Raw genomic sequence first — 22,156 nt, forward strand, 5'->3', positions numbered from 1 at the left:
GTCAGTCATGCCTTAAAGAAAAAGGAAATAAATGCTTCAGTGGCAAGGGGGAAATGCTGGTGAAAGCGGAAATGAAGATAGAAACAGCAACGGTTGGCTTTGGGAACATGCCAACTATATGAGGCCTTGGGCAGAAGCAATTTCAGAAATTGAGGGAGGGAGAAGCACAACCGGAGGGGCCGAGACGGCAGGGCGAGGGGAGGGGACAGAGACGGTGAGCTGACGACAGCTCTCAGAGGGGGAGACAGGGCTGGAGGTGAGGAGTAGACCGAGACAGGGCAGTGAACCTGTGCTGCTGGGAGTGGCCAGAGACACGCGGAAAAAGGGCACAGGCAGGGGTGCACACGGGGACCGTGCCCCGTCTCCCGAGAAGAGAAGCGGGACATGGGCAGATCCACTTGGGACATGCGACCCGGGCTTGTGAAGGAACGGTGAGCACGTCAGGGAAGCGCACGGAGCAGCGGGGCTCTGAGGCTGGCTGTGCGCCCCTTCGCTCTACAAAGACTAGCTTCAAGCTATCAGAGAGGAAGGTGCGAGACCCCCTTCTCCGAGTGAGAAGGAAGACGCTTACTCGGGGCAGGAACTGCTCCATTTCCTTGTTCTTACTGAATCTCCCAAATGCGTGTGACGTAAATGACGTTCACTCCACCCGGGCAAAAACCGTACCTATTCTTAGAAAGGCACAAACTGAACACGGGCCCATTTTTTTAAATGTTGCTATAAAGGTATAAAACCTCGGAATTGGCATGTGTAGACAGATATAAAATAAGTACAATATTTTCTTTTTAAAAAATTGTTCAAGAGCATTCTCAGCGAAGTGAGGATTGAAGGGTCTGCGTGCAACTGAGGGTCCAGCCCCTCTGCCCCCCGCTGCCGCCTCCCTGCAGGTGGGGGCCCCGATAGCTGCAGGCTGCTCCAGTGGAGGGGCCACCCCGGGGCTGCGTGTGCCTCTGTGGGCGCTGGGTGCCAGGGACAGGGCCCTGGCCTCGGGGGCTCAGAGTCCAGCTTGGGGTACACTGGCGAGCCACATCGTGTTCAAAGCCGCGATGAACCCTGCCCTACAACAGCAGCGCTGCTCCCAGGACTGACGGAGGTGATGCCCGTCCCACGCTCCGCACGGCACCTGGCGCCACAGTAGGGCCCCATGGAGGGGGCAGCTTCCATTATCACAAAGGCTGTTCTCACGGTGACCAGCCATGTGTCAGGCACTGTGCAGGCATGAGCTGTGGCCTGGACAAGGCGCAGCCTTCCTCTCGGGAGGCGTATGGCTGGAGGATGGAAGCAGGCTTGTATATGTCAGTTCGGCGACGGCCATAGTAAGATGCGGGGAGTACTGAGGCGGGGCCTTGAAGGGAAGGAGGGTGGCCAGCTCCAGTCTCCAGCGCTGGCACGAGACACGTGTACGTCGGCTTGGTGGCTGGGCAGGGCGGCACACGAGGAGGGGGGCCCCTTTTCAGTCTCCAGTGATGGGGGCGCCCAGGCTCTGCCCTTCCCCGGCTTGTAGGCAGGACCTGCAGGAGCTCCTTGTGGCCCAGAGGCTCCACGTGGCAAGAGAAGCCGGTGCCAGGGGACGGAGCGCCTGCCCACGGCAGGAAGGCCACTGACAGCTGAAGGGTAGAAGCCTCTGGTCGGGCAAACCAAGCTCTCAACAGCCTTCCTAGTGAACCTTAATAATGCAGATTTCTGCTTGACTTTGAATTTCCCCCTTGATCCGGATTAGCCAGATCTTTGTAACTCTAACAGCTTAATTTAAGGTGAACAGCCCTTCATCAGGGGCAAGGAGCTCCCTCCAGTGAGTTCCCAGTGTAATTTCTTCTTCAGAAGCTCATGTCCCCCAAAATGCCAGGTTGTGAGAATACAACAGTCTTTTCCTGGTGTGTCTTCAGCTGCAAGTTTCTGCCAGCAGCCCGGTCACCTCACCCGTCTCTACTCTTCTCTCTTCCTCACTGGGTCACAGAGACAAAGAACTTTAACAGACGGCCACTGGCTGCATGACGGCTGTGACTCTGCCCTCCCAGTCACGAGAGATGGAAGACTTCAGCGTGGGAAACCGGGGACCAGGCCGTGCAGGCTTGTGAGGTCCCGCATGCACACCCGCGTGACTGACTCAATGTTCCAGTCGTCCACTCACGGAACCAGCACCCGAGCACCCGCCCTGTGGACGTCCGGGGCACATGGAGGTGCTGAGCAGTCCCGGGGAACCAGGCCTACAGGACAGCACGGGCTTCCAGAGGACCTGACACCCACGCCCAGAACTGGGGGACACGGAGCCAGGTGAACGACAGGCGCTGGGGGAGGAATCGTGTGCAGAGGCCTGGAGGCTGGCGAGAGCTCTGCCTGGGAACCGGGTGGGGGAAGGAGCCCCAGGAAGGGCAGAAGGAATAGGGACTCGGTGTGGGGCAGCAGGGAATCGCCGAAGGGGGTCAGCTACAGAGTAATCATCAGATTTGCACTTCCAAAAGGTCACAGGCTTGAATGTGGGAAAATGCCAGAAAAGAAACAGGCTGAAGGTGGCAGGCCACTGAGGAGCCTGTGTGGTGCTTTGGAGGAGAGCTCCCGGCGGCCTGGACAGGTACGGAGGCCACGGGAGGGGCAGCAGGGAACTGGCCAGGTGTGGGGACTGTGGGAGGGTGGCGGGGGCCAGGACAGGTGTGGGGGCCGCGGGAGGGCGGCGGGGACAGGTGTGGGGGCCGCAGGAGGGCGGCGGGGACAGGTACGGAGGCCGCAGGAGGGTGGCGGGGGCCCGGACAGGCGTGGGGGCCACAGGAGGGGCGGCAGGGTCACCGGAGGTGGTGGAGCTGGAAGCCAAGGACGGGACAGAGGACACCCGGGCCCCTCCTTGACGACGGCCTGGTGGTGGCCCTCACCAGCAGACAGGCCCTGGAGCAGAGAGGACGAGTGGGAGGGGGCGTGGTGGGAAGACAGGGAAGGAGACAAGGACTCTGAGTCTCTGTGAGCAACCAGAGACATCAGCAGGCGGGGGGACACTGAGATCTGCACGTAGTGAGCAGCTGGGGACACGGGGAAGAGGGTCCCAGCAACAGTCTGTAACACACAAGCAGGGCCCACATGGAGACCCCCAGACTCGTTGACAGCTGAGGAATGAGAGCCAAGGAGGAAGGCCACGAAGGACACTGCGAACAGCAGCCTGGGAAGAAATCACATGAGCAAGACGGAGCATCGGATGCAGATGCTCCCAGCACCCAGACCTGGGATGCAGAGAATGGATGGGTGTCCCTGCTGGGGTCAGGGAGGGATAGGCCGAGTCGGGCAGAGAGGAACCAGCTAAGGCAGGAACCTCCAGTGGCCTTTAGGAGGCGCTGCTGACCTGTTGCCGCCAGCAGAGGCCCAGCCAGGGAGGGCCGGCACCAGCCACTCCGCAGAGGGCAGAGCCAGCGGCTGCTACCAGGGAGCAGGGCGTGGCCCTGGGCCCCATCACCCCAGCAGCAAGGAGGGTGGGGCAGGAAGGGCCCCCCCATCTGGCAGGCAGGAGCTGGTGCACTCCCAGCACACAGCCCGCCACAGGCACGGCCGGAGAGCCCTGGCCTTCTGGCCCCCACTTACAAAACGGTACCTCACCTTACGACAGTGGCAGGTGGGCCCACAGGTCGCCCACAGCCAAAGTCTAACCACCGTCTTGGGAAAGAGCTGAGGTGCAGCAGGCATAGCCCCAGACCTCGGCATGCCAGCCGGCTTCCCTCCTGGCACAGAGCCGGCCCTGAGTTCCAGTTGGCAGTGTGCTCCATGCCACTGCAGCCGTTCCCAAATGCAAGGCTGAGGTAAATTCCTGCCCAGCTTTACTCCTGCTCTGAGTGTTTCCACGTCCCAGCACCTCTCGTGTCATCAGTTTATAATGATACAGCAGCCAAGGTGTATGACCACGCAGAGCCACCCATGCAGGCCAGCGCCACTATTTTGTCACACAGGGACCCCTGTCTGGGGACAGTATGGGTCTGCACGGCACCAGTCCCAGACTACTCACCTGCCAAGGACCCCGGGTGGGCCACTTTCCCTCACGAAGCCTAAGACCACCCTGAGGACGGGGGCACCCTGGGCACACCTCCAGGGCAGGGCAGCTCGTGGGGCTGACTCGGATGAGTCGTGCAGAGCACGGAGTGAGGAGTGCCGTGCCCAGCAGCAGCTAAGCTCTCCAGTCCTGGCTACCGTGATTCTGCTTATCACTGAAATGCCACGTCCAGGCTGCAGTCAGCGCAGGCCACACATCCCTGCCTTCCGCAACCCCGGTTCACGTGCTCCACAAGGCCTGCGGAGGGCCCCGCTGGGCAGCAAGGGACCGGTCTCAGCTGTGTCAAGGGACTGGGCTAGGCGACTGGCACCGGCACCAGCGTGATGAGGGGGCCAGTGCACCAGGGGAGGGGCCCAAGACTGTTCCACAACAGGAGAGTTTGGATGGATGTCATACTGGACGGCGGGGCCAATGTGGGGGGCAGGGCATGGGGGATGTGCTGTCCAGGGCTTCTATTTCCAGCAGTAAGAAGTGAGAGCATGGCTACAGGAAAGGGAGCTGGAGAGATTTCAGGAATGTGAGGAAGGCCTGAAATAACCATCATCTCAAATATGAAAATGAGGCTGATCAGGGAAACACACAAGCCTAAATCTAAAATGTCCTTGTTATTAAATACGCCTTTAAGAGTCAGTATGTGTAAGGTTAGGAACGCAGACCCTGGCACCAACAGCCTAGGGTATATCCCAGTTCCACTGCTGATACCTGTGTGACCTTGGGCCGGGAGCTTGGCCTCTCTGAACCTGAATAAGGATAACAGTCCCTTCCTCATAGTTTTTTGTTGTTGTTAAATAAAAAGAGGTTAGGATGGTATCTTGTAAGCAGTAAATACTATATAAGTTCCAGAAGTAATGGTAATCATTATTATTTTATTTTTAATATCTGCTAATCTTTTAAAGAAGAAAAATATTTCTCCCACTTTTATTCTTTGGCAAATTGAAACCCCTATGTCTCAGCCCATCTGAACCCCTCAAATCCTGCAAAGAAGACCCAACTCACACCCCCATGTTTTCCGTGACGCTTTCCCAGCCACCGCAGCCGCCCCCTCCTAAAGATAAGGCACATCGGCCATCAGTACTTCTGCTTGCGAGTCAGCACGCATAGGCCACACTGAACCCCTGCTCGTCTTTTGGTGTCTAAATGCCTTGCTCACTGAGCCAGATGGAGAGGGGCTCTTCTGTGCAGGTCTCCGCCTGCCCTCAAGGCCTAGGGTGATGCCACACATTTGGTATGTCACACAGATAGATATAAACTGATCAAGCACTTGTGACGATGCAGACCCACCTGATGATCAAGTCGTCCTCGCCAAGCGTCACGACAGTGGCCTCTGTGGCTTGCAGGGACATGAGTTTGGCGAGGGCTTCTGAGGTTTTGCTCTAAGGAATAACCAGAAGGTTAAATGGCAGGCAGCGTAAGTGGCCTGTGCAAACCCAGACGGACACTCACAAGGCTGGTGTCAGAGGAAACCCCTACAGAAAAATGCTGCCCCCTTAACCCAGCCACCCCACAGGTCAGGGGGCTCTCCTGGGCTGGGGGCTGCTCATTGCCCATCAACACACAGCCATTATCACCGCGTGGAATGTACAATGCCACTGAGTTCTACGGGTTTTATTTCAGATTGAAAAAGCAGTACCAATCTACCCACTGTTTTCCTTTAGGTTCAATCTAATTTCTTTTAGGGCCTGAGTCCCACCTTTTTATAGGATACTTTAAAATCTGGATTTAAGGGCTTAAAGATGGCGGCATGAGAGGTGAGACAGAAACCTCCTCCCAAAACCACATATATTATGAAAATATAGCAAATACAACTAATCCTGAAGGAGCAACAGGAAAGAAGGCTACAGCAGGATGGCTACACCTGGGGAAGAGAGCAGACCTCACGGAAAAGGGCAACGTACCAAAGCCATGATCCAGCAGGACCCAAGCCCTTCCCCCACCGCAGCTCACTGGCAGGAGGAAGAGAAACGGAGCAGGGATGGGGTGGAGGCCTGGGACTGCTGAACACCCAGCCCTGGAGATCTGCTCTGGGAGCACAAACCTACATTGCATGGTGCTCTGGTGATTAGTGGGGTTGGAAAGCTAAGACAGGCAGAATACTCGGAGAGACTGAGATTCCAGCCACTTGTGGGGAACAGGTACCCATAAACGGCCGCTGTGGGACAAAAGAAAGGCAGACAGTCTGAGAGACTTCCTAACAGTGAGAGGGCTGCTAAAGGGGCAAGGATTGCACAGAGCTTGCTGCTCAGGAGAAAGGACAGGTGGGCAAAATTGTCCAGATGCAGCTGCCCAGCAGGCTGGGAGCTTTCAGGAGCTTCAGGCGCTCCATCCCCCTGGACAGCTACGCAGGCCCAAGGGCCCCCACCGTGACACGCGGCCTGCTGCGCCTTCCTCCCAGCCGGCACCAGGTCGAAAACCGGCTGCCCCCGTCTTTGCACCAGGCCAGCCAGAGGGCTGCCCTGCCTATGGCACCTACAAGTGCAAAGCACAGAGGCTTCTCCCTGCCTGCTGGGCCCACTGGCCCTGGCGGTGGAGAGAGGCACTGCAGCCGGGAAGCAGGAAAGACCTCTTTCCTCCAGACAGGCACCAGTGCTGCTCCCCTGCAACCCCCAACATCACTCCAGGGGCTGGGCAGCTCCAGAGAGTAGAGCTTCTGGGCACTAGAGGGCACCACTTACAAATATGAACATCAAAGGAACCTGGTTCAAACCCAAATCCCACAAACATCAGAAAGAGAGCCAAGTGAAACTGAATTCACCAATCTTCCTGCAAGAGATTTCAAAATAAAAATCATAAACATGCTCACAGAGATACAGAAAAATATTCAAGACCTCAGGGTGGAATTCAAGAGGTAGAAACTTTGAAAAATACAGGATCCAAAATGAAACATACAATGGAGGGATTTAAAAGCAGATTAGATGAAGTAGAGGAGATGGTAAATGAAACAGAAATTAGAGACCAGGAATACAAAGAAGCTGAGGCACAGAGAGAAAAACGGATCTGTGACCTATCCTAATGGAACAATATTTGCACTGTAGGGGTACCAGAAGAGAAGAAGAGAGAAAAAGGGCTAGAAAGTGTCTCTGAGAAGGTAATTGCTGAAAAATTCCCCAATCTAGGGAAGGAGACAGTCTCTCAGGCCATGAAGGTGCACAGATCTCCCAACACAAGGGACCCAAGGAAGACAACACCAGAACATATAATAATTAAAATGGCCAAGATCAAGGATAAGGACAGAGTATTAAAAGCAGCCAGAGAGAGAAAAAAGATCATATATAAAGGAAAATCCATCAGGCTAACATCAGACTTCTCAGGAGAAACCTTACAGGCCACAAAAGAGCGGCATGATATATTTAATGCAAAAAAACAGAAGGGCCTCAAACCAAGAATACTCTATGCAGCAAGATTATCATTTAAATTTGAAGGAGAGATTAAACAATTCCCAGATAAGCAAAAGTTCAGAGAATTTACCTCCCACAAACAGTCTCTATAGTGTATTTTAGAAGGGCTGCTATAGATGGAAGTATTCCTAAGGCTAAATAGCAATCACCAGAGAAAATAAAACCACAGTAAAGGAAATAGACCAATTAATTCCTAAGCAAATGCAAAATTAAACCAACTACCCCCAAAGTCAGTCAAAGAATAGACAGAGTTCAGAATACGATACATAATATATAAAGAATGGAGGAGGAAGAAAAAGGAGGGAAAAAAAGAAGAACCTTTAGATTGTGTTTGTAATAGCATACTGAGTGAGTTAAATTAGACTGTCAGATAGTAAGGAAGTTACCCTTGAACCTTTGGTAACCACGAATCTAAAGCCTGCAATGGCAATAAGTACATACCTATTGATAATCACCCTCAATGTAAATGGTCTGAATGCATCAAACAAAAGACACAGAGTCACTAAATGGATAAAAAAACAAGACCACTCGCTCCAAAGGACAGATCAACCAGAGAGAAAATAAGTTAGGACACAGAGGCACTGAACAACACATTAGAACAGATGGACCTAACAGATATCTACAGAACACTCCACCCAAAAGCAGCAGGATACACATTCTTCTCAAGTGCACATGGAACATTTTCAAGAACTTATCATATACTAGGCCACAAAAAGAGCCTCAGTAAATTCAAAAGGGTTGAAATTGTACCAACCAGCTTCTCAGACCACAAGGGTATGAAATTAGAAATAAATTATGCAAAGAAAACAAAAAAGCCCACAAACACATGGAGGCTTCACAACATGCTCCTAAATAACCAATAGATCAATGACCAAATAAAAACAGAGATCAAGCAATATATGGAGACAAATGACAACAATAACTCAACATGGCAAATCTGTGGGATGCAGCAAAGGCTGTGCTAACAGGGAAGTATATTGCAATACAGGCTTACTTCAGGAAAGAACAACAATCCCATATGAACACTCTAAACTCACAATTAACTAAACTAGAAAAAGGAGAACAAATGAGCCTCAAAGTCAGTAGAAGGAGAGACATAATAAAGATCAGAGCAGAAATAAAATTGAGAAGAATAAAACAACAGAAAGAATCAATGAAAGCAGGAGCTGGTTCTTTGAGAAAATAAACAAAAAAGATAAACCCTTAGCCAGACTTATCAAGAAAAAAAGAGTCTACACATATAAATAGAATCAGAAATGAGGAAGGAAAAATCACTATGGACACCATGGAAATACAAAGAATTATTAGAGAATACTATGAAAAATTACATGCTAACAAATTGGATAACCTAGAAGAAATGGACAACTTTGTAGAAAAATACAACCTTCCAAGGCTGACCCAGGAAGAAACAGAAAATCTGAAGAGACCAATTACCAGCAACAAAATTGAATTGGTAATCAAAAAACTACCTAAGAACAAAACACCTGGACCAGATGGCTTCACTGCTGAATTTTATCAAACATTTAGTGAAGACCTAATACCCATCCTCCTTAAAGTTTTCTAAAAAGTAGAAGAAAATCCCTCTTCCAAACTCATTCTATGTGGCCAGCATCACTCTAATACCAAAACCAGGCAAAGACACCATAAAAAAAGAAAATTACTGACCAATATCCCTGATGAACAGATGCAAAAATACTCAACAAAATATTAGCAAACCAAATTCAAAAATACATCAAAAAGATCATCCATCATAATCAAATAGGATTTATTCCAGGGATGCAAGGATGGTACAATATTCGAAAATCCATCAACACCATACAGCACATCAACAAAAAGAACAAAAATTACACGATCATCTCCATAGATGCTGAAAAAGCATTCTACAAAATTCAATATCCATTCATGATAAAAACTCTCAACAAAATGGGTTTACGGGGCAAATACCTCAACATACTAAAGGCCATATATGACAAACCCGCAGCCAACATAATACTTAACAGCAAGAAGCTATAAGCGTTTCCTTTAAGATTGGGAACAAGACAAGGATGCCCACTCTCCCCACTTTTATTCAACATAGTACTGGAGGTCCTAGCCACGGCAATTAGACAAAACAAAGAAATAAGAGGCATCCAGATTGGTAAGGAAGAAGTTAAACTGTCACTGTTTGCAGATGACATGACACTGTACATAGAAAACTCTAAAGAATCCACCCCAAAACTACTAGAACTAATAACTGAATTCAGCAAAGTTGTAGGATACAAAATCAACACACAGAAGTCTATTACTTTTCTATACATTAACAATGAGCTAGCAGAAAGAGAAATCAGGAAAACAGTTCCATTCACAATTGCATCAAAAAGAATAAAATACCTAGGAATAAACCTAACCAAGGAAGTGAAAGACCTATACCCTGAAAACTACAAGACACTCATGAGAGAAATTAAAGAAGACAGCAATAAATGGAAACACATCCTGTGCTCATGGATAGGAAGAATTAATATTGTCAAAATGGCCATCCTGCCTAAAGCAATCTACAGATTCAATGCAATTCCTATCAAAATACCAACAGCATTCTTCATTGAACTAGAGCAAATAGTTCTAAAATTCAGATGGTACCACAAAAGACCCCTAATAGCCAAAGCAATTCTAAGAAGGAAGAATTAAGCTGGGGGGATTATGCTCCCTGACATCAAGCTCTACTACAAAGCCACAGTAATCAGAACAATTTGGTACTGGCACAAGAACAGACCCACAGACCAGTGGAACAGACTAGAGAACCCAGATATAAACCCAAGCATATATGGTCAATTAATATACAATAAAGGAGCCATGGACATACAATGGGGAAAAGACATCTTCTTCAACAACTGGTGTTGGCAAAACTGGACAGCTACATGCAAGAGAATGAAACTGGATCACTGTCTAACCCCATACACAGAAGTAAACTTGAAATGGATCAAAGACCTGAATGTAAGTCACGAAACCAAAAAACTCTTATAAGAAAACATAGGCAAAAATCTCTTGAATATAAACATGAGCAACGTTTTCCTGAACACATCTCCTCAGGCAAAGGAAACAAAAGCAAAAATGAACTCATGAGACTACATCAAAATAAAAAGCTTCTGTATAGCAAAGGACACCATCAGTAGAACAAAAAGGCAGCCTACAGTATGGGAGAATATATTCATAAATGACATATCCGACAAGGGGTTAACATCCAAAATATATTAAGAACTCACATGCCTCAATACCCAAAAAGCAAATAACCCGATTAAAAAATGGGCGGAGGATATAAACAGATACTTCTCCAATGAGGAAATTCAGATGGCCAACAGGCACATGAAAAGATGCTCCACATCACTAATCATCAGGGAAATGCAAATTAAAACCACAATGAGATATCACTTCACCCCAGTTAGGATGGCCAACATTGAAAAGATTAGGAACAACAAATGCTTGCAAGGATGCGGAGAAAGGGGTACCCTCCTACACTGCTGGTGGGAATGTAAATTAGTTAAACCATTGTGGAAAGCAATATGCAAGTTCCTCAAAAAACTAAAAACAGAAATACCATTTGACCCAGGAATTCCACTCCTAGGAATTTACCCAAAGAAAACAAGATCCCAGATTCAAAAAGACATATGCACCCCTATGCTTACTGCAGCACTGTTTACAATAGCCAAGACATGGAAGCAACCTAAGTGTCCAAAATCAGTAGATGAATGGATGAAGAAGATGTGGTGCACATACACAATGGAGTATTATTCAGTCATGAGAATAAAACAAATCCTACTACTTGCAACATCATGGATGAAACTAGAGGGTATTATGTTCAGTGAAATAAGCCAGGCAGAGAAAGACAAGCACCAAATGATTTACCTCATTTGTGGCATATAACAACAAAGCAAAACTGAAGGATCAAAATAATAGCAGACTCACAGACCCCAAGAAGGGTCTAGCAGTTACCAAAGGGGAGGGGTACAAGAGGGTGGGTGAGGAGGAAGGGAGAAGGGGATTGAGGGGCATTATGACTGGCACACATGTGCGGGGGGTTTACGAGGAAGACAATGCAGCACAGAGAGGACAAGTAGTGACTCTGTGGCATCCTATACTATGCTGATGGACAGTGACTGCAATGGGGTGTGGGAAGGACTTGATAATATTGGTGAATGTAGTAACCACAATGTTTTTATCACATGAAACCTTCATAAAAGTATGTATCAATGATACCTTAAAAGAAATGTGAAAAAAATCAAAATAAAATCTGGATATAATGCATGGTGTAATTAAAGGTGGAAATGTGCATTTCCAGATTAACAAGCTATATACTCAGTTTTGTACTCATGGTATGACCTCTGACTTGAAATCCAGGGTTCTTTCCGTTGCACAATGCAGGTGAACAAAGGGTTTAATAATTACCCAGATTAGCCTACATTTCAGTAGTGACCAAGTGGAGATTAGTGATCCGAGCACCTAATTACATGACGGTTTCACATTTCTTTAAGTCTTACCCTAGACGGCACGTAATGTAATTAGTAATTCTAAGCATGGCGCTCAGATGCACTGAGATCTGCCAGGGTAAGTAAGCACCGCGCTCAGATGCATTACGATCTTTGTATTACCCAAGAAACAGTTCCTTTCCCACCTGAGGCTGCACTTACCTTTGCCACGTGTTCCAGCCACCGGCCCAGGGCAATGAACACGAAGAGCATGGGGGGCGTATCAAAGAAGGTCACGGGGCTCCTCTCCGCCTTCTCAGCCATGGCCACCACCAGGATGACGGAGGAGTAGGCGTAAGCGATGCTGGTGGCGAGCACGATGAGCACGTCCATGTTGGTGGCCCTGTGTCTCAGAGACTTGTAGGCCTGAACGTAGAAGTACCGCCCGCCCAGGAACTGGAGAACAGGCAAAGGGTGAGAGCTCGCCAGGCCGGCTGCAGGCCCCTCGGGGCTGCAAATACCTGACATCCTGTCTGCCCTGTAACTGATGTTTGTGAAACGGTTTCTGGGTCCAGAGGACTCCTGCGTACAGAGGACAATGATCAAGGGTGCGGGAGACCTTTAAGCCCTCAGTACACCATCTAAATATCCACCACTGGGAAAATGGGGAATAAACCGTGCTTCATTCATACTGAGACGGCACTACGCAGAACCTACAGAGAACGTGCTAGATTGAAAGCCATCTGTAATCCATTAAATGACAGAGCCAGTTCTAAATCAGCGTATCTGGTAAGATCCTATTTCAGTGTAGAGTCTGGGTTACATGAACATGTACATACGTGTACGTGTAAATGTGTATTTTCTGTATATAGATAGTCATCTGCAAAGATACACGCCCACAAATAATACTAAGATAACACTGGGGCATGGCAGGGCTGGAAGCAGGGTACCATAGTTAAAGAATTATCTTTTCCTTTTCTTATACTTCAGTATGGTTTCAATTTTCTATAATAAATGCACATTTGTAATGAAAAAGAAAAAACAGAAAAAAGCAATTTCAGCCTACAAATACTTGCCCCTACATTGTCCTAAACCACATTCTAATATTAAGTCAGGAGTTTTATTTTTATTCCAGAACATATGGGGGACACACTTCTGCCCAGAAGCATTGCCAGCCCCCTAATATGACCCCAGAGTAGAAGTCCATGGGGCCGGCCCTCTCCGAATGATCACTTCCTCAGGACTACATTTCTGTCATTCAAGAGGGATGTTAAAGAAAAGCATGAGCTCCAGGGGAAACCAGCTGCTGCTTCTAACAAAAGACTAAATGAAGCTAAACAACAAGCCTGCTGCGGACAAACTGGCACCCATGTCTTCAGGAAGGGGGCTACTGTTCCTGAGAGATCGATCACCTGCAGTCACCATGAAGCTGGCAGCAAAGCAGGTCCTTTTCAGTGTCTCCCCGACCCTCTGGTGCCCGAGGACAACCCCCTGCTGGTCATAAGACAGAAGGAAGCAGCAGCTGGCTGGGGCGGGTCAGCAAAGCTGCAGCGAAGTGCCACCCAGACCAAGCTGCCGGCCGCGTCTGGCGAGGAGGGCAGAGGTCTGCCCCCTGTTCTGATACACACCTGGACAAAGGTACACAAGATCCAGAAGACAAGGTTTAGAACGGACAGCCCTGGGATGATGTTGTGGTCCAGGACCATGGCCTCGGGCCGGCTGCTGGGTATCAACATATAGATCATTAAGCCCATAACAGGGATGCCGAACACCAGGCTGCACAGGAAAGACTTCTTCCACCTGGAAAGCAGCGTGACAAGCCCCAGGTTAGGTCCTGCCTGTCCCGAGGATCACGGGCCGGCCTCCTCCCGAGGCCTTGGTTTGAGGCTCGCCTTTGTCACATGTCTGGGACAGACCACCAGGGGATAAAATGAAGGAAGGCTCTCTCCCTGACACGGGCCACCTAGGGGACATCTCAGGCCCGGACTTCCCTGCAAGGGGTTCCAGAGATGTTTGCATCCAGCACCTGCCTGCCGGTGCCTGACATATTACCTCTGATCCACAGTGAAGCAGCCAAGGCCCGGAAGCTAGGAACCCAGCCCCAAAGACAGGGAGCATCCTCAGTTTATGACTGCCTACTGCTCTTTTTCAAAATGCAACCTTATACTGACTCCCAAGAAAAAAATAGATAAAAGCAATTATAAACTCAGATTCAATTTTTAAACCATTACTTAAAACAGAGTCACAGAGAACTGGGAAGCTGCCTTGATGAACGCCTAAGTCTGAAACTGGGGGTCACCAATGACAGCTGTGGCCTCCCGTTGGCTCCGGCATGCATGAAATCCCAAGTGTGTGGAAGCGCTCATGCATCGCGACCAGCCTGAACACCACTGGCCACAGCCTGCGGTCTCACACCCAATGTTGCCCCCAGGGCCCAAGGGTGAGCCCCTCACTGCTACCTGATGCCCCTCCTGCCAGGCACCCCTGCGCTCCAGACACACCAGCCATAGAAAACCCCCTCCTCATGCCCCTAGAAGGCCGTCACCCCTGCCCCTCATTCCTACTCCCTCAGCCTAGCACACTTCCACTCATTCTTTGGGCTCAGATCATGTGCCCTGCCTGTCTGCTCCCTGGCCTCCCAGGACCCACCCGATTCACTACTCACCCACTTCCTCCCAACCTAAGGGCAGGCCATCCTAAGGCAGGAATAACACACTATTCACTCCTAGCACCTGGCACAGCACCCTACATACAAAGCAGCCTTGTGTTTGTTGAATGAATTAGTAAACGTCTGCAACAATGAACACACTCAGGCCTCCTGCTTCCCAGGCCAATTGTCTTTCCACTTGGCCATGATTCTTATCCTTAGGTCGCACTTCTACAACCTAGTCAAATGAAGTCTTCAAATATTGTAAGAGGAAGTCCACATTTTCTTCCTCCCAGCTTAAGTGCTGTCTGATCTGTTAAGCCACCGGCCACAGGTGGCTATTTACACTAAAATTAGTTAAAAATGCAACGACTGGAATTGGAAGTGTAGTCCCTCAGTCACACTAGGCACATGCCAAGCACTCGGTAGCCAGTGGCCACACACTGGCGACATCTCTGTTCACACAGACATTTCTACCGGACAACACTGGGGGTCGGCGGTGCAAGGGCGAAGGCCACAGCGGAAGGCCGGCAGCAGAGCGGCGCAGGGTCGGGCTGAGGCGGGGGACACGCGGGAAGAGCTGCGGCCCATCTTTTCTGATCTACCTACTGCTTTATTTCCCCCTTGTGGTCCAAGTGATGAGTGCTGGGCGTTCTCTGGGCCGGAGAGGCTCCAAAGCCGATTTCCTTGTTATCAAAAAGAGAGGGGTGAAGGAAAAGAACAGGGGGAAGGTAGTTGGTTAAAACACGCACTGGTAGAAAGCACTTTCCATCTTTGGAAATTAGAAAGTTAATCTGAAATTGCCTCAGAAGACCCTTGGTTCTTCCACGCGCGACTTCTCTACCCAACCACCAAACAACAGTGTCTCTCCCCACCACGTTTTCTTACCCAGTCACTGATCTTCCCCTTCAGGTTATCTGATATTTACTTAATTTCAATTTATCTTAAAACAATTCACCTTATTTCCATGGGAAAACTTGAAGGATTTCAGATCACATGACTTATTTCTTTGCTATACTTTCTCATTTTCGTGCAGCGATCATAAATCACCTTTCTAGAGACGTGGGTATAAACCCTTTTCAGGGAGTAACTCACCTCGATAATGTTGACAATGTCCCGCGGGCCGATGACTTCGGGGTCAAACCTCACGCGGGCCCTGCTGGTGGCGAGGGCCACGGAGGCGCGGGTGACGCCGGCCGTCCGCGAGAGCCAGGCCTCGATGTTGCGGACGCAGGACGCGCACGTCATGCCGGAGATCTGCAGCAGGGGGACAGCCGCGCTGGCCGGGGGTGGGGCTGGGGCGCCCCCTGGGGCTTTGGTGGTCCTTCCGCGGCCCAGGCCCGGGGGCCCCCCAGGCCCTCCGACCCCGCTGGGCCGCGCGCCGCACCACTGTGTGTGTCGGACGGGGAGCCCCGCCGCCAGACCGCACTGGGGGGCCGCCCCTCCCGGCACGGGCACAGGCGGGGCCCCTCGGGGGGCAGGTCCGGGCGCCGCCGACGGAACAAGCTGCTGGGCCCAGGCCGCCGCCGTCCGCAGCGGGACCCCCCTCCCGCAGGCACGTTCCCGCGGCGCCCCCCGCCCCCCCTGCCCCTGCCCCGCACCGGGAGCCGAGCGCCCCCGAGTCCTCCGCGCTGCCATTCCCGCACCAACTTGGGGCTGGGCGGTGACCACGCAGGGGCGCGAGGAGGCCCTTTGGCCTCCGCAAAGCAGCCCCGCCCCGTTCCCGGTGGCCCCGTCCCTCCACGAGGCACCCAGGGTCACGCTGCCCTCCCCGGGGCCACTGACAGCACGGCCGGGCCGCTCGGCCCCCAGTGGGCCTCCAGACACGTTTGCGCCCCGAGCAAGGCCTCGCCCCCCGGCCGCCGCTCCCTCCGGCCCCCCCGCAACCTGCCTCCGCCACCCGCCGTCCTCGTGTCGGACCCACCGGGGGGCTTTCCAGCACGACGACAGTTCCCCAGCCGAGCACCTACTGACCAGCAGCTCGAGGTCTCCGTGCGGGCCCACGTGGTCCTGCATCACCGCCGCCCCGAAGCCCAGGCCCCGGATGAGCTCGGCGATCTCCGGGGGCTGGATGAGCCCCGGGTCGTACTTCACCTCTGCCTTCCCGGCCATCAAGGCGACAAGCACGGAGAGGACGCCTGGAACCGCGGGGCCACAGTGTGACCCTCTCGGCCGAGCCTCGGGGAGGGCGTGCTCAGCATCAATAACGGGGACCCCGGGGCCAGGCGTTCACGGGCTTGGCTGCACAGTGGGGGCGCGTGGGGGCAGTTTAACAGCCGGCAAAGCCCTCGGGTCAGCCCCCCTCGAGGGGCCCGGCATCTCTGCGTACAGCTCCCTGGGCGAGTCCACGCCCAGCCCTGGTCTAGAGCCACGCTCTCCACTCCACGGGCCCCGAGCCCGAGGACCTTGCCTGACCACAGCTTCCGGGTGGGTCCGCCCAGCCCCAGGCCTGCTGCGGCCGCTCCGTCGGGCTCCGGAGGGCGCCTGTGGGGCAGCCCCCCGGAGGGACGGTCTGCAGCCAGCAGCTGCCACCACGCACCCAGCAGGCTTCTTTCTCCAGAGACGCTTTCGGACACAGCAAAGAAAAATCCCAAAGTGGTCTCCCTCACTCTTTTTTTTTCAGTTTTCAATCACTTTCAGGAGTGAAAAGGAAACCCCACTGACCACAGGTGGTCCTTGACATCATGGTTCTTTAACTTTACAATGGCGTGAAAGCGATACAGGGTCAGCAGAAACCAGTACTGCAGATCCTGAATTTGGATCTCTTCCTGCGCCGGCGATGTCTGGCAGCACACGTACCATCTCGTGAGGCTGGGCAGGGCAGGGCAGCGAGCCCCAGCCCCCAGTCAGCCCACAACCTCCACAGTGAATGGCTGACACACCCACCACCACTCTGCGCCCAGACAGCCGCCTGTTTCCCCCTTCAGTGCTTAATGAACTCCACGAGATGGTTCACATTTTATTATGACACAGGTTATGTGTCAGGCGATTTTGCCCAGCTGTAGGCTAACGTAAGTGCTGTGAGTATGGTGGAGGTGGGCTGGGCTGAGCTGTGAAGTGCAGCAGGGTTGGCGTATCCAATGCATTTTTGATTCACGATATTTTCAACTGACAATGGACTTGTTGGGACAGAACCCCACAGTAAGTTCAGGAAGATGTGCATCTTGCTAACAACACTGTGTTACTTTAAGGGGGAAGAAGAGGATCATTCACATCACTTTAGAAAAGACCCTGCAAGGGACAGAATGAGGGAGCCAAGTTAGGAAGACAAGCATGGGCGCCGTGAGACACAGCCGATAGCAGGAGCAGCCAGTGCCTGGGTGACAGGAGCCCTGGTAACACCTCAGTTTGAGAACAGCCATTCTAGAGCTGCGGGAAGCCAGGGCATAGTGGGCAAGAGCCCGGAAACGTGCCCTCTGGACACACGTTGGGTTCTGAGGGCCAGAGCCTGAGCAGGAAGACACACGGAGCTCAGGAAGAGGGAACGTGGCCAAGACGTTTTCCAGACAAGAAACGGGGCAGGATTTTTGTTGCATTTTCAGGTTTCAGAGACAGTATTGGAAAAGTAGTCAGAGGTCGAAACCCCAGCATTTCCACAACATTCTATGATTAGCAGGGACAATAGCTAATTGAAATTGGATTGTCTCTGCAAAATGTGGGCTCTTAATTCATTTGGTAGTAAGAAGGTGATGGGATTGAAGGGGAGAAATAGAGACTACTCTGATGAAGGCGACGGAGAGGCCTCCCGGGGACCTGCCACGACCCTGAATCTGGGCTTGCCACGGCTGACTCACTCGGAGATGGTCGCATCGCAAACAGACTGGAGAGCAGAGTGCCAACTGCCCGGGACACTCGGCAAGCACCCCGCTCACGGTGAACCTGCTTCAGGGTGGCCAGTTCTGCAGCACTGGCCTGCAACGCCCCCAGGCTGCTCCAGGCCCCACTCCACAGCGCCCCCAGGGCCCCCACAGCTCCCTCCAGACCCCCGCGGCGCAGCGCCCTTACCGGCCTCCTTCTGCAGGCTTCTCTCTATGTGAGACACACAGGAGGCACAGGTCATGCCCGTCACCTGTAAGAAGCACTTCTGCGGCTCCACTGTGGCGCAGGCTCGCGGGGCCGTCAAGCGGCCGGGACTGTGGCCAGCGTGGGGAGCCACTTCCCGCACCGGCGCAGGTGTGCACGCTGCAGCTGGCACCACGGAACTCCCCGCCATGTGGTTTCCCACATGGTTGCTAGAGCAGTTTTCTAGGATAAAATGTCAGAAATCATTCATATTAGAAGAGCTAATAACTTTTTTTAGAACAGGAGGTTCCAGCCTGACACTTCCAGATATAAGCCCCTGGAGAGGCTACAGGCGCTGGTGTTTCCATCACAGGCACACAATCACAGATGTAGGAGCCGGTGCCACACGCCCAGAACGGAAGGTCTGGCTAAATGAGGGCTCTTCTGGAGGTGATGACAGCAAGAGCTCACCGGGCACCCCACCAGCACTGTGACCTCCCGCGATCCTTAAAGTAGCTCCCTGTGGTAAACAGGGCTATCACCGCATTTTACAGATAAGGAAATGAGGTAAGAGAAATTAAGGAATTTGCCCCAAGCCTCTCAGGTAGGAAGTACTGAAGCTAGCTTCTAAGCCAGCTCCGTCTAACTCCGGAGTCTGTCCTTTCAAACCCTATGACTTCTGGTTAGCAGAGGCTCATCCCTCTCCGTGAGGAGGACCTAAATGACCCAAAACACCTTTCCCAAGTCGTTTGCCGAAGTCCTGTCTGCACACCCTGGACATGAGCGCTCTGTCAGCTGTGCCCACTGCAAGCACCTGCTCCCAGTCTGGGGTCTGTACTTTCACTCTCATCTCATGGTGTCCTTTTTGATAGAAGACATCCTTAATGTTAATGATGTCCAGCTTACCAATCAATTAAACTGTTTTTAATGGTTAGTGTGTTTTGTGCTATATTAATAGATGTGTCTACCACAACACTGGGAAAATGTTGATGCATTTTCTTCTACAAGCTCTGTTATTTGAATAAATTTCCATATTCAGGCCCATGATACACTTCATGTGAACTTTTGTGTAGGTACGAAGTGATAGTTGAGGTTAATTTCATTCCATTCGGATATCCAATTGATTCACAAGGTCCAAGGGTTAGGCTGCGAACACATTCACAAGGTTGGGGGTTAGGGTTTAGACATGTTCATTCACAAGGTCAACAGGCTAGGGCGCAGACTCATTCACAAGGCCTGGGGGTTAGGGTGTGGAACGTTCACAAGGTCAAGGAGTTCGGGCACAGACACATTCACAAGGTCAAGAGGTTAGGGCACAGACACGTTCACAAGGTCAAGGGGTCAGGGTGCAGACACATTCACAATGGTCAAGGGGTCAGGGTGCAGACACGTTCACAAGGTCGGGAGGCTAGGGGGCGGACACATTCACAAGGTTAGGGGGTTAGGGGGCGGACATCTTCACAAGGTTGGGGGCTAGGCATGGCCATCTTCGGGGGCTGCCGTCCTGCCCGCCACATATATGTGCACCTCACCTGTGTAACCAACCATCAACCAGATCGATAAACAGAACATTTTCATCACTCCGGAAGGTACACTGTTCTGATGACATAAAATAACCTTTCAGACTATGTAGAAAGATCAGTGCACCATTCAATGGAGCACCCTCTTACCTCATGATCCACAGTGGCAGGGACAGCAGTCAACATTGACCTGTATTGATAGCAGCCCACTGTAAGTTTCTCTTCTGAACATATCTCACATGCTGGGATGTTCTGCTCATTCTCTGGCAAATGCCAAAACGACTCCCCTGTACTTTAATAAGGGCCCAGCTGATTGGCATTCTCAGCAGCTAGGGCGAAGGCCATCCCCGGCGCTGGCCCCACAGTACCTGCGCCATCCTGATGTGACTTGTCACTCGAGCCACCGGCGCAAGTTTGCCATCCTACACTTCATCACTGTTCAAACAACTCTGCTCCGTGAGTCTAAGACTCACAAAATCTCCTCAGTGGCCACGACCTTGTGAAATTCTGCCTCCCGAACCCATCAACCCTCCTGCACCCAACCCCCACTTCCCAGTCCAACACCCATTTCCTGAATTCACCTCCCTTCTGTCCAAATACCATGGCAAACAATTTCAATCATGTCCACACTATACACAGAATTTCACAGCACCTTGCAAGCCTACGTTTACATGTGGCCCTTCTCCAGCCCTGAGGTAAAACTCGACTAAATTCCAGGCTTCCAGACATTGCTAAAGAAAGTGGAAATGGATTAACAAAAACCTGAACAAGCCTGTTGACTGGCTGGGTCCTTTATCAACATTGCTAACTCTGCAGGTGGGCATGTCAACTTCCCAGAAGTCTGCTGATCTTTCTGGAAGCCTTCTGGGCACTATCACCTGAAACTGGCATTTAGTAGAGGCACAATATTAGTGATGGAATGAAATGTCCACACCCTGGACCCAGCAGTACACTTTCAGAGATTTATCATAAGGAAACAAGTATGTGCTCAAAGATTTGGCCTCAAAAGCAGGTTCATTCACAATCACACACACACAAAGTAGGTGGGAACAGTCCAATAGGAATCCAACTGGCTGGGTCCAGGCACATCTGTATGCTGGCCTGCTGTGTGGCCACTGGACATGGCGTTGCAGACATATGGACGGACCTGTAAGTGTGTCTGTGGTAACTGCAGGGTGGAAAAGAGATCACCAAGCTATGTATATCACAAACCTGTATGTTTCCAAACATAAATGATATACAATTCTGGAAATGTCCAGAAGACCATATGTGACGTGAAGTACACCCTGGGGTTTCGGGGAAGAGCATTCCAGACAGAAGGAAAAGCGAGTACAGACTCTGGGGTGAGAACAAGCCGACAGGAGCAGTGGGAGGGGCCGGAAAGGTGGGGGGGGGGGGCCTCCAGACCACCACAGCTCTGTTCCTCGAACCGTGTGGGACAGGAAAGTCCTGGACTGTCAGCAGAGTCACAGGGGGGCTGTGATTGCTGCAGAGGTAACACACAGTAAGACTGAAAGGCAGGAAGCGGGAGACGAGAACGGGGCCTCCTCCGGGGCCCAGGCTGCTGGCCTTCCGACCTCACCTCCCCTTACTTACCCCCAAGCCCCGTCCAAGCCGGACTGCTCCCCAGACAGCCCTGGAGGACTCCCTCCAGCAGGCCCACGCTCCAGTCTCCTCTGCCCTTTCCCACCCACGAAAACCCTACCCGTTCTGAAATCCTACCCAGGCCCAGCTCCAACGCTCTGTCTGCCGTTGGGCCTTTGGGGGCCCCATGGCCGGGTGCTGGACTGCCTCCTCATCTTCAGAATCCCCATCACTGCCTGGCCACATTATTCTAACCTGGGCAGGGGTCTCTGATCTGCTTCTGTTAGAGGGCGGGCAGGCGGGGCTGTTCTGAGCACCACTCTGCTGCCAGCACAGTCCAGGCCCCTGAAGGCCCTCAGCTCTTGCTGGGACAAGGGACAGTGCCTGAAAGCACCCCGACCCACTTACGAGGGTGAAAGGAACATGCCATACGTGATGGATGCCTTACACTGTATCCATGAATCCATCTGACCAGCCACTCATACCACACAAACGGGCAGCGCACAGAATGGCCTTCTAGCTGAACCAGGTCTGAATGTTTT

At 51.7% G+C, this 22,156-nt stretch overlaps 1 protein-coding gene across 3 annotated transcripts in view; it reads right to left on the reverse strand.

Annotated features, from left to right (window-relative positions):
- Window positions 1-22,156, reverse strand: part of ATP7B (ATPase copper transporting beta) — a 67,799-nt gene that overhangs the window by 16,183 nt on the left and 29,460 nt on the right. For all 3 annotated transcript variants that reach the window (XM_057489236.1, XM_036904857.2, XM_036904856.2), the window contains exons 3-9: window positions 18,514-18,753; window positions 16,483-16,646; window positions 15,604-15,765; window positions 15,118-15,194; window positions 13,490-13,661; window positions 12,084-12,317; window positions 5,309-5,400 (exon numbers count right to left, since the gene is read on the reverse strand). In XM_057489236.1, coding sequence (XP_057345219.1) covers window positions 5,309-5,400; window positions 12,084-12,317; window positions 13,490-13,661; window positions 15,118-15,194; window positions 15,604-15,765; window positions 16,483-16,646; window positions 18,514-18,753 — 1,141 coding nt within the window. The remainder of the gene's footprint in view (window positions 1-5,308; window positions 5,401-12,083; window positions 12,318-13,489; window positions 13,662-15,117; window positions 15,195-15,603; window positions 15,766-16,482; window positions 16,647-18,513; window positions 18,754-22,156) is intronic.

This window comes from Manis pentadactyla, chromosome 2 (assembly GCF_030020395.1).
Source record: "Manis pentadactyla isolate mManPen7 chromosome 2, mManPen7.hap1, whole genome shotgun sequence".
Taxonomy (NCBI): domain Eukaryota; kingdom Metazoa; phylum Chordata; class Mammalia; order Pholidota; family Manidae; genus Manis; species Manis pentadactyla.